An 11,068-nucleotide genomic window follows, 5' to 3' on the forward strand; every position below is an offset into this window, starting at 1 on the left:
AGAAATAATTTGTATTTTAATGGAAGACTTATGTTAGTTTTACCTGTAATAAAACTATTCTCAAATGTTGAGTATGTGCACTGCATATTGACTTCATTGTGTCAGTATAAAAAGATTGAGGGAGGTTTTGCGCAACTGCTTTTCTGTGATCTGATACTGTGACACAAAGAAACTTTCCACATGAGGTCTGATTGTTTATTTTTCCTAAATCACACGGGAGTGGCTTCTGTTACATTTTATATAACATGATGCTTTTGCAAGATTAAGAGATATCAGACTCTCCAGACAGAGACGCCTACATTCAAATTCATCCTTTAAGTTGTATCATGAAGTCGGATTAAAAAACAAACAAAAAAAGTCATACACACAGTAAACCAGTTGGGTCTATGTGACTCTATGTGAATATGGCACATTTTCAGCGTTGCACTTGGTCCCGGTCAGCTCAAACAAATTTGAGGACGAGCTTCTTGGTGAGGGTGTACTTGGGCTCTGGCATTTGTTTGTAGTTTAAATATTCTCTTTTGCTGACCTCCCTGTTCACACGTGTCAGCACAGTGAGCACATCATCCATCTCCGAGCTGCACAGAAAACAGAGGAAAAGCATGACAAATGATAATCCTCGTTTAAATTGTGGGTATATTTTAATACAACATCATGCTCTCTAACATACAGTATAATATCAACAGCATTACACATACATTTGAAAAACACCAAAAGCGGACCTACAGAAAAAGCAACAGAATTATAGTCCCTAAACTGGGACTACAGGAATTTTCTATGTTCCTTTTTTCTGGAAAAAGGTTAGATTTGCGCAATAAAAAAAAAATTGCATTTTATAATGGGGTTCTAAGAGGTTTTGGATCATGTCAGACAGTTAGGCCTATAGTAAACACAGCTGATGTATGCGTCGCACATTAGTCTTGACTCTCGACATACATACATACACACGCATCACTCTCCCTGAATCTTAAGTCCTACTTTTTACCTTTATATTAGGACGTGTTTATAATAGTTTGGGGATAGTATACTTTCAAACTGAAAGGTGTCACCCATCACATCTGTGTAGTACGACAGTCAGTAAGTGCTGTGGTTAAGCCTGGTTTTAAAGACTGACCTAGCCTACATCCACACACAACGTTATCATTTTTAAGCTGCGTTTTTGAGACAAAACCCATCTCTGTCCACACAAGGGTTTTAGCTCCTGTAGCAGAACTAATCGCCATTCACATTAACATGTCTGACAATGCATATCACATGAACATCTGCATACACTGGACATGTGCGTGCTGATGTAAACAGGAAGCAGATTGTTGGAAGTTACTCTGCGGTTGAAAATCGTGGATGTAAGTAAAAAAAATACTTTGGACAGAGAACAACAATGGCGAAAAGTAAGACCTGGGATTTAATTGCTTAGAGACCAACAAGGTGGAACTGTTACTGAACGGTATGTAAGCCTACCTAGCTGATAAGACTGACTGACGTGCATCGTCGTTTCCAAAAAGTCTCCGTTTGTGCCCACCCAGACTACAAAGCAACCCCATAGCTTTCAAACCAAAGAGGGGGCAGCACTGTTTCCAAATGTCTCCATTTCAGGGGGGTGGGAAACACCGGAGTAGTGTGGACGTGAGGCGTAAACGTATTAAAAGATAGTCGTTTTTTATCGGAAACGTAGGAGTGTAGATGTAGCCTTAGTTGGCCAAATCTTTGCCTTAACTGTAGCTAGTGGATAAAAAAAACTCAACAAGCATCATCTTAAACTCTGGATGGAGGCATCTCTCACCTTTCTGCTGACCTCATCAGCTGCCTGCACAGCTCCTGGATGTAGATGGAGCCTGTGGCAGTGCTTCGAAACGACTTGCACTCTGGCACGGTGGACATGCCCAGCAGAAAGTCAGCATCCCAAGGCACTGTCTCACCCTCCACGCGACCTGCATCTTCCTCCAGGCGGCTCTGTCTTTCCCCCTCCTCCTGTCTTGGCTTTGGAGGACACGGCAGGGATCCTTTCTGGTAGTTGTTTCCCTGACACGCTTGGATGAAGAAGAGTTTGGGCTTCCCTGCCAAGGTGGGAGCTCTCCCACTAGTGAAGGGCTTGGAGAGTTCTTGCAAAAGCACCGCCTTCTCATCAGTCCCATAGACACATCCCTTTTCTCCATGGGACAGCACGCTAACCACCTAAGATCAGAGGCAGACAGATTTTTTTTCTTCTTCTTTTTAATGTGTTACATCTCCATTTAACTTGGATTTTTAGATAGGATTCCCTCTGACACATGATGATTTGTGTATGCAAGCAGTCACAGGTCACATTGGAAATAGTTTGAAAGGACTATTATAAACATACTGTTTAATAGAAATAGTTTTACAACATTTTGTATACGCTTATTCGCTTTCTTGCTCAGAGTTAGATGAGAAGATCAATACCACTCATTGTTGTACCATGTACATAATATGAAGCTATAGCAGGGTTCCCCAAGTTCAATTTAAAAAGGACAATTCCAGCGCAAAATGTTGTCCGTTCTCTGGGATCGGTTTTCGTGCTAATCGAATGTCTCTTGAAACAAGCTAGCGCAAACCGGTGATTAGCTGCTAACGCTATCTTCCGGGACAGAGGGTAAATCGCTATTTCTACACCACTAACAAGGCTCAAAATAGCACCACACTTCCACGGTAGCATAATGAGGGTCCCTACATGTAAACCGAAGCATTGAGAACTTTGTAAGTGTACAGACAGTTTATTAAAAAGATAGTTTAGAAAGACCGTAGCGTTCATGTTGACATGCGGGCGCCATCTTGGAAAACAGTCATGACCAGTCGAACTGCGAACGCTGTGCTTGAGCTATGTTACTGGTTACTGGTTGCATGGCGTTCGTCGTTTGACTGGTCATGACTGTTTTCCAAGATGGCGCCCGCATCTATAAATGAATGAATTTTGAATGTCTTTATGATCTATCTTTTTAATCTTTTCCTCTCCCCTCTCTGTCACATGGGCAATGCATGCACAGAACAGCCAATAAAAACTAGTTTGCTCTCTCTGAAATGACCTATGATTGACCAAAGATTTTCTAAAGCCTGAAAACAGAGCCAAGAGGAGATACAGAAGTCTAGTTTTCTGTCAGACTACTTGAATCACGATATGCTTAACATTAGCATGGAATTATTATTATTTTCTTTTTCTTTTTTTTTTAAAAGGTGGCTAAAATACATTTTGCTGCTGTCCCGGTCCACAGCTGTACTGTGATACACTGACTATGAATAAGAACCTCATACAACCCCACTTCAAAACATCCAAACTTTCCTTTAAGTCCGCAAATTTGCTCTTTTTCCAAAATGTCAAACTATTCCCTTAAAGAGCAAAAAATAAAGCATATACAGTAGTCACCAATATTACAGCTCTGAAGATGTGTAACACTGCTCACCAAGGCATCATCATCCAAAAAATTCCTTGAGCCCAGCTTTTCCAGTACAAGACGCATCTCGCGGGCAGTCAGGTCGTCGTGTACCTCCACTTCAAAGCCAAGGCGGGTGAACACTGTGTGCAGAGCCTCTGTGTCAAATTAAAGCATACAGATTGATTGTTTTTATTTTATATCATCATATCATGTGTAATAAGTATAAAGTCTGAGCATCCTCAACCCTGAATGTTGCTAGGTAACTTATCAATAGATAAACAGTACGTAAACAAATCACATGGTTGTTCAAATACAAGGATACACACTTGCATCCTCCTGAGTCCCGCCTCGATTTTTCAATCCTGTTCCCCAGAAGTTCTCATTATTGATGACCACACACAAACCACGTGGGATATGACTCAGGGAGTAGTAGTCTGTCTAAAGGGCACAAGCACATGCACATAGACAAATCATAAACAATCATGCTCCATATATAAAATGAATGAGAGATATTTGTGTTTGTGTGAATGGTTACGTGATCAAAAAGAGGGGAGGTCTTTGGTTCTGCATCGGAGACAACGAATGCATCGGATGGTCCTGCGTCTGAAGAACAAAAACAGCGAAAACTTACATCCCCTTCTATGGGTATGATACAAATGATAGCATGAGAGTGAACATCTATAGCAGTGAGGGGGGTGGAAGGCTAGTCACTGGCAACGTCATATCATGACTTTGCGTAAACATACACGCCACTTTCCTAAAGCCACGTGGCGTGTTATCTGTACGCATTTTGAGCTATCCGCGTGTATGTCTATGCTGTATACAGTGGACAGCAGTCTGCAACGTCACAGCGTAAACATAAAGCCACGTGTTATCGCGAGGCTACGGTTTAGGAAAAGAAGAAACGGTTGGGATTAGGAAAAGAAGAACGGGAAGGACTCCGATGAAGATGTAACCCTACATCGAAACGTTAGTCACGGTTATGCACCTTAAGAAATAAAAGTATTAAGTAAGAAGTCATCGGTGTCGCACCGGCAATTTTTTGTTACTTTAAGAACGGGGTTTGATTTAGGAAAAGAATAACTGGTTGGGTTTAGGAAGAGAACTTTTCCTAAACCTACTTTGGACAGAGAACAACAATGGCGAAAAGTAAGACCTGGGATTTTATTGCTTAGAGACCAACAACAAGGTGGAACTGTTAATGAAAGCTATGTAAGCCTACCTAGCTGATAAGACTGACTGACGTGCATCGTCGTTTCCAAAAAGTCTCTGTTTGTGCCCACCCAGACTACAAAGCAACCCCAGAGCTTTCAAACCAAAGAGGGGGCAGCTCTGTTTCCAAATGTCTCCATTTCAGGGGGGTGGGAAACGTCGGAGTAGTGTGGACGTGAGGCGTAAACGTAGCAAAAGATAGTCGTTTTTTATCGGAAACGTAGGAGTGTAGATGTAGCCTTAGTTGGCCAAATCTTTGCTTTAACTGGTTGGGTTTAGGAAAACAAAAAACGTGGAAAGGAAACATCACATGCGGGACACAAAGTCACATGCGGGATGCGATCGCCACTCTCCTGGGTGAAAGTCCTGTGTTTTAATCAGTGTTTCCTCTATGTTGACTGGCAAGTGGCGGTCCGCCACGGTTAGATTTCTCCCGCCACGATATCAGAAGTATATATACAAAAAGCCGTCTATCAGCAGTGATTGTAAAGAGCACGTCGACGGAGAATAGCGCAGACACGCGCTTCACAACGCGTGCCACTCTGAGAAAAGGGAGAAAAAAAAGACAGGCTGTCCGGAGGACCCGGTTGAGATGGCATGTGTGCATTCTTTACAACTGTAAGTCGTATAACTTATGTTGTCAGTTCATTTAAGCCTGTATTAGTCTATAGTTCTTGCACATTTTGCTAGCTAAATTGCACGTGGCTGTTGATTCTTGATATCATATCATGGCATAGTCTAAACCGTGATTATTTGATACATTCATGAAACATATTGGGGGAAATTCATTCAACATAATTCACAGCCAAATAACAATTAAAATTATGTTATTTGAACATTTATAACCTAACCTGGCAGGCACTGCCTCCAATTTGGAGTCTGCTGCGGTGCGCAGCGCTGTTTGGACCGCGCGCCGCTGCCCTTTTTTTCCTCCATAAACTCCGCTCTCAGTTCCTCTGCCAGTTGCTGCATGAACTTCCTCTGGACATTTTACAGCTGGTACACTCCTTGGAGAGGATGTGTGTAATGATTCCAGCCAGTTGTAGCATGTATAAAGTTATATGAACACGTAGACAGCTACCGTCTACGTGTACTGCGCCTTTCACACAGCGATTGCCCGGTGCTTTTCTTCTGATTCAGAACCATCCACGCCGTAGCCTACGTTACCGACTCTGGCTTTGCCTTCGGCCCATCGGTGATGCATTGCCCACACTTGTTCCTCGAGACCGCTAGTTACGTTTCTCTGACAGAGACTATGATTATTACTAAGCAACCAAGATGCATCTTCGACCACGCAAAAGATTAAAAACAAAGCCACGAAAATCTGAGCGGTCAATATGACAGTATGGCCAAAATAGGTCAAAGTGATTGTATTTTCTTTGCCTTTTGTGTAATGTACAGTATATAAAAACTATTTTAAATGAAAATACAGACTCTTTTAGGAAAAGTCAGGTACCAGCAGGATTGTATTTTTTTATTTAGAAAAGTTATTACACATATAAATTTCAAAACTGTCAAAATGACCATCCTGGCCGTTCTAGTGTAACCCAGCCTTGGAGTTTTTTTTCCAAAAGCCAAGAAAAATCTAATTCACACTGCAAGGCTGCCAACTTTGCCACTGGGGCAAATATGCAATTAGTTTCATTATGAATGGTTTCATACTATAGCCTACTTTCGTTTCGGTTTCCCTATGAAGAAGTTCTTGTAAAATTCATTTTGTAGACCTACAGTTCCTCAAAAATACAGTTCAATCAAAACGAAATGAAAATATGCCTCATTGTGTGTGAATAGAGGTGAATAAATATATTTGTTTGTGTTGCAGCGAAGTGTCAGTTCTGTTTAATATGTAAAACATTTGCCGGCGGGGCGCGGGGGGGTCCGACAGATCTGCCCCCACTGCTAAAAAAAAATCCTAGAGGAAACACTGTTTACCCATCCTCCACCCCGACCAATCTCCCTACGCAGATTTTCAGCCTTTCATACTTCTCGCTATGGCGTCAATACACACGCAATAGCAAGGTAATGTAAGTCAATGGAGGCCAAACGGCGTTGATAAATAAATAAAAATAACGCTAAAAAATGAGTATGCGTCTTGATAACACGGCAATACTGGCATACATACGCCACTTCATGAGATCAGTCTGTCACTGGAGATAATTATTCAATGGCTGTGTGCTCAAATTAATGGTAAAATTGGTGAGTTAAACAGTGAAAAAAAAGACTTACCGCTGGGTTGTGATGGCTGAAAGGTGTTGACCCTCTGTGGGAAGAAAAACAGAGTCCGGCTCCTCAGTAAACTGGCTCATTATAGGATTAACTGTACATAAACACACATTAATAAACCCACCTGGGAATCCACACTGCTGCGAGGAACTCGAGGCAGCTGGGTTGCTAAAAAGAATACAAGAATTCCACGAGTTTCATAGTAATACAACATTTAAATGTGTATGTGCTTGTGTGTGTAAGTGCATATCATACCTTCCCTGTAGCGCTGTAAAGTCGATGCCAGTTGTTGATCAAACTCCAGCAGCATTGTATGCAGCTCATGTAGGTTTGTGTTTGACAGTAAACCAGCCTGTTCCATTTCAGCAAACACATCCAGTGCTGTCTGTAATTAACAGGAAAAAAAAATGTGTGTGTGTCTGTTAGTGTAGAGGCTTTGCAGCTGAATTTCAAATCTAGAAATCACTTCCTGTGCAGTAATTGTGTTGTTGCTGTGTGTATATCTTTATGTTTATATCATTCAGCCTAACTGCAATTACATTAAGTTAACCCGTGATGGAACCTACTGAACTAACACTAGCAGCACTAACCTAAGTAGATACATTCACATTTTAACATGTTGCGGGGGGACACATTTAGACACAGGTAAATGTAACAGTTAACACTGCATTGAGAAAATGTATAAATAGTGTTAGTTATGAATTTTGGTTGCCGCTGTTCACAGAAAAAGAGATTTTAACTATTTACTATAGTACGTTTAGGGCCAAATGTTGCATTATTAGACATTTTACTCATAACAAATAAACATGAAGACGTATCCATGTCATTATTTCTTATGTAACTGTGGGTGTGTTCTCTTACATTGCATGCCTCAATTTTTGCTTTGCCCAGTTTGTTGGACAACAGAAACTTCATCTTCTCAAGATTTTCCCCTGTCATGTCCTCGTATACTCGGTACAGCATCACCCTGACAGGAAGAGCAGAAGAGGAGAAAAGAGAAAGAGGAGAGGGACAGACAAAGAAACAGAAGACAGAAGAATACAACTTTGGGAATAAAGCTGAATTGAAATCCTGGCGTACTGTTATCTCTTCCGGTTACAGTCAATGTGTTTCTGCCTTTACATGTACCTGTAATCCGACAGCACGGGATTTGCGTCGGTTTCTTCTGGTCGCCTGCTGTCTGTCTCCAGCAGGTTGAGGAGATCTGCTCGACCGATAGTTTGGAGCAGCTGACTCAGGAAGAAATCGTTCTCCAACTGTCCTTTCTCTTCTAGTCTCAAGAACAGGCCTTTTGCATCCACGATCTGTATGAGAACAGCCACAGACACACAGACAAACCTTTGAGAGGACAAACCTCGAAAGGAAACCAGGTCAATGAGACATTTTTCCTCAGACATGTGGTTAAGACAAGTGCAAAGACAACAGTACGAGGTATGTGGTGCTCACCCCCTCCAGGCGTTTCCTATTGATGACATCACGACACAAGAAGCAGAGAGCTGCCACCTCAGACGACACCAGCTCCTCATCTATGCGGGACAGCTTCAGCCTATCCATCACACACCCACTCCCTCCAGCACAGGCCTGGTGTTAAGCTCACTGTACTTGCTATCAGAGGCAGAAACAATAGAGACAAAAATCAGAAATCAGAATCAGAAAAAGGTTTTCAGAATTCAGAAAAGAGTTTATTGCCACAATAAGTACACTTATGCGGAATATGACTTGGTGAAAGGTGCAAACATAAACAAACAAACATATTAAAAGGTCCTATGACTTGCTGCATTTTGGATGTTTTTATATAGACCTTAGTGGTCCCCTAATACTGTATCTGAAATTACAGCCACTAGAGCCAGTCCCACAATGAGCTTTCCTTAGGATGTGCCATTTCTGTCTGAAGAACCTAACCTGTCAGCTGTGTTGTTGATGCCTCGAGAGAACAAAGGAAGTGACTCAGAGCTTGCGATAAAGCAGTATCTCTGGCCGTATGTGTATGACGTCATTGACATTTTAAAAAGGCTTTTTAGAACAAAAAAGCCACTTTAAAAAAATCACCCAGCAGTGTGTATTTTCTTAGCCCCCCCTTTCGAATGCAACATTCAAATTACCAGACAAAAAATGATATCCTGACAAAAGTGGATTTTGAGAGGTATAGCTCCATAGGCCACCATTAATTCTGCACTGGCCTGTGAGCACCCCCTATATGGAACCAGAGTGGAACTGCAACCAGTTCAGAAGCCGGACGTATCGAGAGAGTGGAACTCCTTCCCTTATTAGAAATTCTTTGCTCTCTCTCTCTCTCTCTCTCTCTCTCTCTCTCTCTCTCATGGGTGGGCCAAATTCTCTGTGCGGGCAAAGCAGAGAAAAGGTAGGTAACCTTGCTCCTTATGACCTCATAAGGAGAAGATTCCAGATCAGCCCATCTGAGCTTTCATTTTCTCAAAGGCAGAGCAGGATACCCAGGGCTCGGTTTACACCTATCACCATTTCTAGCCACTGGGGGACCATAGGCAGGCTGGGGGAACTCATATTAATGTTAAAAAACCTCATAAAGTGAAATGTTCATGCCATGGGACCTTTAAATATTAATATAAAATTAACAATAAATACAGAAAAATAAATATATACATTCAAAGCAGATGGTAAAAAGGAAAAGTGGGCATTTAATGGGGAAGATGAAACAAGTGAAAACATGAGCTTGAATGCCAAATACCACCTCTATACTTGATGTGGCGGAATATAACAGAAATACTGAATACATTTCCTTCATACGTGATAAACATACAAGAAAGTAAAGTAAAATCACTGTGACATTGTTGTTAGAGTACTCATTACTTTTAAAGCCCTTTACTCCCAACCTGGAGCAGTCTGAGGTCCAAGGCAGGAACTTGTTGGTTGTTCCCATGGACAGGTTTAAGACGAATATGTATTTCAAATGGTATATATATTTGTATGTGTATTTGTGTGCTATATTCGTACAGTATATTAATCCAATTTTACTTATTTTATTCTTGGTTTTAATATGTTCACTTCCTTTTTCTTGTTTTATATTTGCCTTTTGAATACCACTTTTTAATCTAGTACTGCATAACATGTAGTCTACTATCATTACCAGTACTTTTGTTATAGTTAGAGTGGAGTCAAACTGCGAAAACTCACAGGGATATGCTAAAGTGACGTCACGGGAAACAACACTAGCTAGTCGACGTTTGTTTGACTTCAAGTGAAAATTATAAATTTGGTTTAACCCAAGCCTGGGTAGCGCAACAATGTCAAATCATTATAACGTTTACATTACATACATTACACTCAACAACAGCCAAACTTGTAGGTTACTTGATAGACTGTAACGTTAAATAATTTACAGCAGCGTTAACGTTACAGGCTAATCTCTGTCCACAGGTTAGTAAATTTACGACTTTAAAACTTACCGCTGTCGATTTACGCCCAAGAAGCGACTGTAAATCTTTTTACTTTTTAAAAGCGAACAATTCACAAGTGAAGTTGTCTTTTTTTATGGATGTAAGTAAGGAAGTATTTTCGTGTGTGTTGTTCGTATGCTCCCTCGACCGGTTTCACTTTCACATAGATATATATCACTGAGCGCCAGGATTTTTTAGAATGGTCGCTTCCGCTTCAAAACTTCAAAATAAAAGCTGTTTATGGCACGCAAACAGGATGCAAACGTAATTCTTATTTCGAATAAGCATAAGCAAGTAGTGACGTGGTCCAAGACCAGTCTACACAATTGTCCTACAGCTCTTGGTTTTACCTGTTTGGAGAAGATTTTACCACGCCTTTCATTGTGTATTTTATTTTTTATATTTTACACTTTTATTTTGAAGACAGGCTCGCTTTTTCCTAGTTTCACTGACGGATGACAAACCATAGCTAACTTAACTTGCCTTAACTGCTTTGCTTGGCAAAGTACCAAAACGAAACCACAAACACTATTTGAAACAAACCCCTTTATTCAGATCACTACTTTTTTTTTTTTTTTAGGAAGATCACACAGCTCAGATGAAGTCTCAGGTTTAAAGGGGTGATGGAATGCAAAACCGAGTTTACCTTTTCATAGTTGAATTACGACAGTTCGGTGGGTAAAATAGGTAGTACCTCACAGCAGTCCCATTGACATCCCTTTCCTTAACTTTGCATTGGTGTGTGTGCACGACACACTGGAGTCTGAAACTGTAACGAAACTGTATCTGGTACATTAGTTGATGAGTTCATGTGTTGGAGGAGAAATGAAG

General features: G+C 41.0%; 1 protein-coding gene across 3 annotated transcripts; it reads right to left on the reverse strand.

Annotated features, from left to right (window-relative positions):
- Positions 1 to 181: 181 nt before the first annotated feature.
- On the reverse strand, positions 182 to 11,063 carry casp8 (caspase 8, apoptosis-related cysteine peptidase). 3 transcript variants are annotated; one of them, XM_039816525.1, is made up of 12 exons: positions 10,884 to 11,063; positions 8,268 to 8,426; positions 7,950 to 8,125; positions 7,683 to 7,788; positions 7,077 to 7,206; positions 6,946 to 6,989; positions 6,825 to 6,858; positions 3,922 to 3,989; positions 3,713 to 3,824; positions 3,414 to 3,541; positions 1,781 to 2,172; positions 182 to 578 (listed from the first exon to the last, which is right to left on the reverse strand). In XM_039816525.1, the coding sequence occupies exons 2-12, from the start codon at positions 8,373 to 8,375 to the stop codon at positions 443 to 445; spliced, it is 1,434 nt and encodes a 477-aa protein (XP_039672459.1). In that variant the 5' UTR covers positions 8,376 to 8,426; positions 10,884 to 11,063; the 3' UTR covers positions 182 to 442. The 3 variants fall into 3 exon arrangements, with proteins under 3 accessions (XP_039672459.1, XP_039672458.1, XP_039672460.1); XM_039816524.1 differs by lacking the exon at positions 10,884 to 11,063 and adding an exon at positions 10,247 to 10,406; XM_039816526.1 differs by lacking the exon at positions 10,884 to 11,063 and adding an exon at positions 9,651 to 9,669.
- Positions 11,064 to 11,068: the final 5 nt, after the last annotated feature.

Source organism: Perca fluviatilis, chromosome 11 (assembly GCF_010015445.1).
Source record: "Perca fluviatilis chromosome 11, GENO_Pfluv_1.0, whole genome shotgun sequence".
Lineage (NCBI taxonomy): Eukaryota > Metazoa > Chordata > Actinopteri > Perciformes > Percidae > Perca > Perca fluviatilis.

Bases quoted from the DNA above. Each gene is read 5' to 3' on its own strand.
- casp8 (XM_039816525.1), bottom strand. From the start codon at position 8,375: ATGGATAGGCTGAAGCTGTCCCGCATAGATGAGGAGCTGGTGTCGTCT. The intron at 7,207-7,682 runs GTAAGAGAACAC...TGTTAATTACAG, and splicing joins CAAAAATTGAGGCATGCAAT to ACAGCACTGGATGTGTTTGC. The intron at 3,542-3,712 runs GTGTGTATCCTT...AATTTGACACAG, and splicing joins CGGGACTCAGGAGGATGCAA to AGGCTCTGCACACAGTGTTC.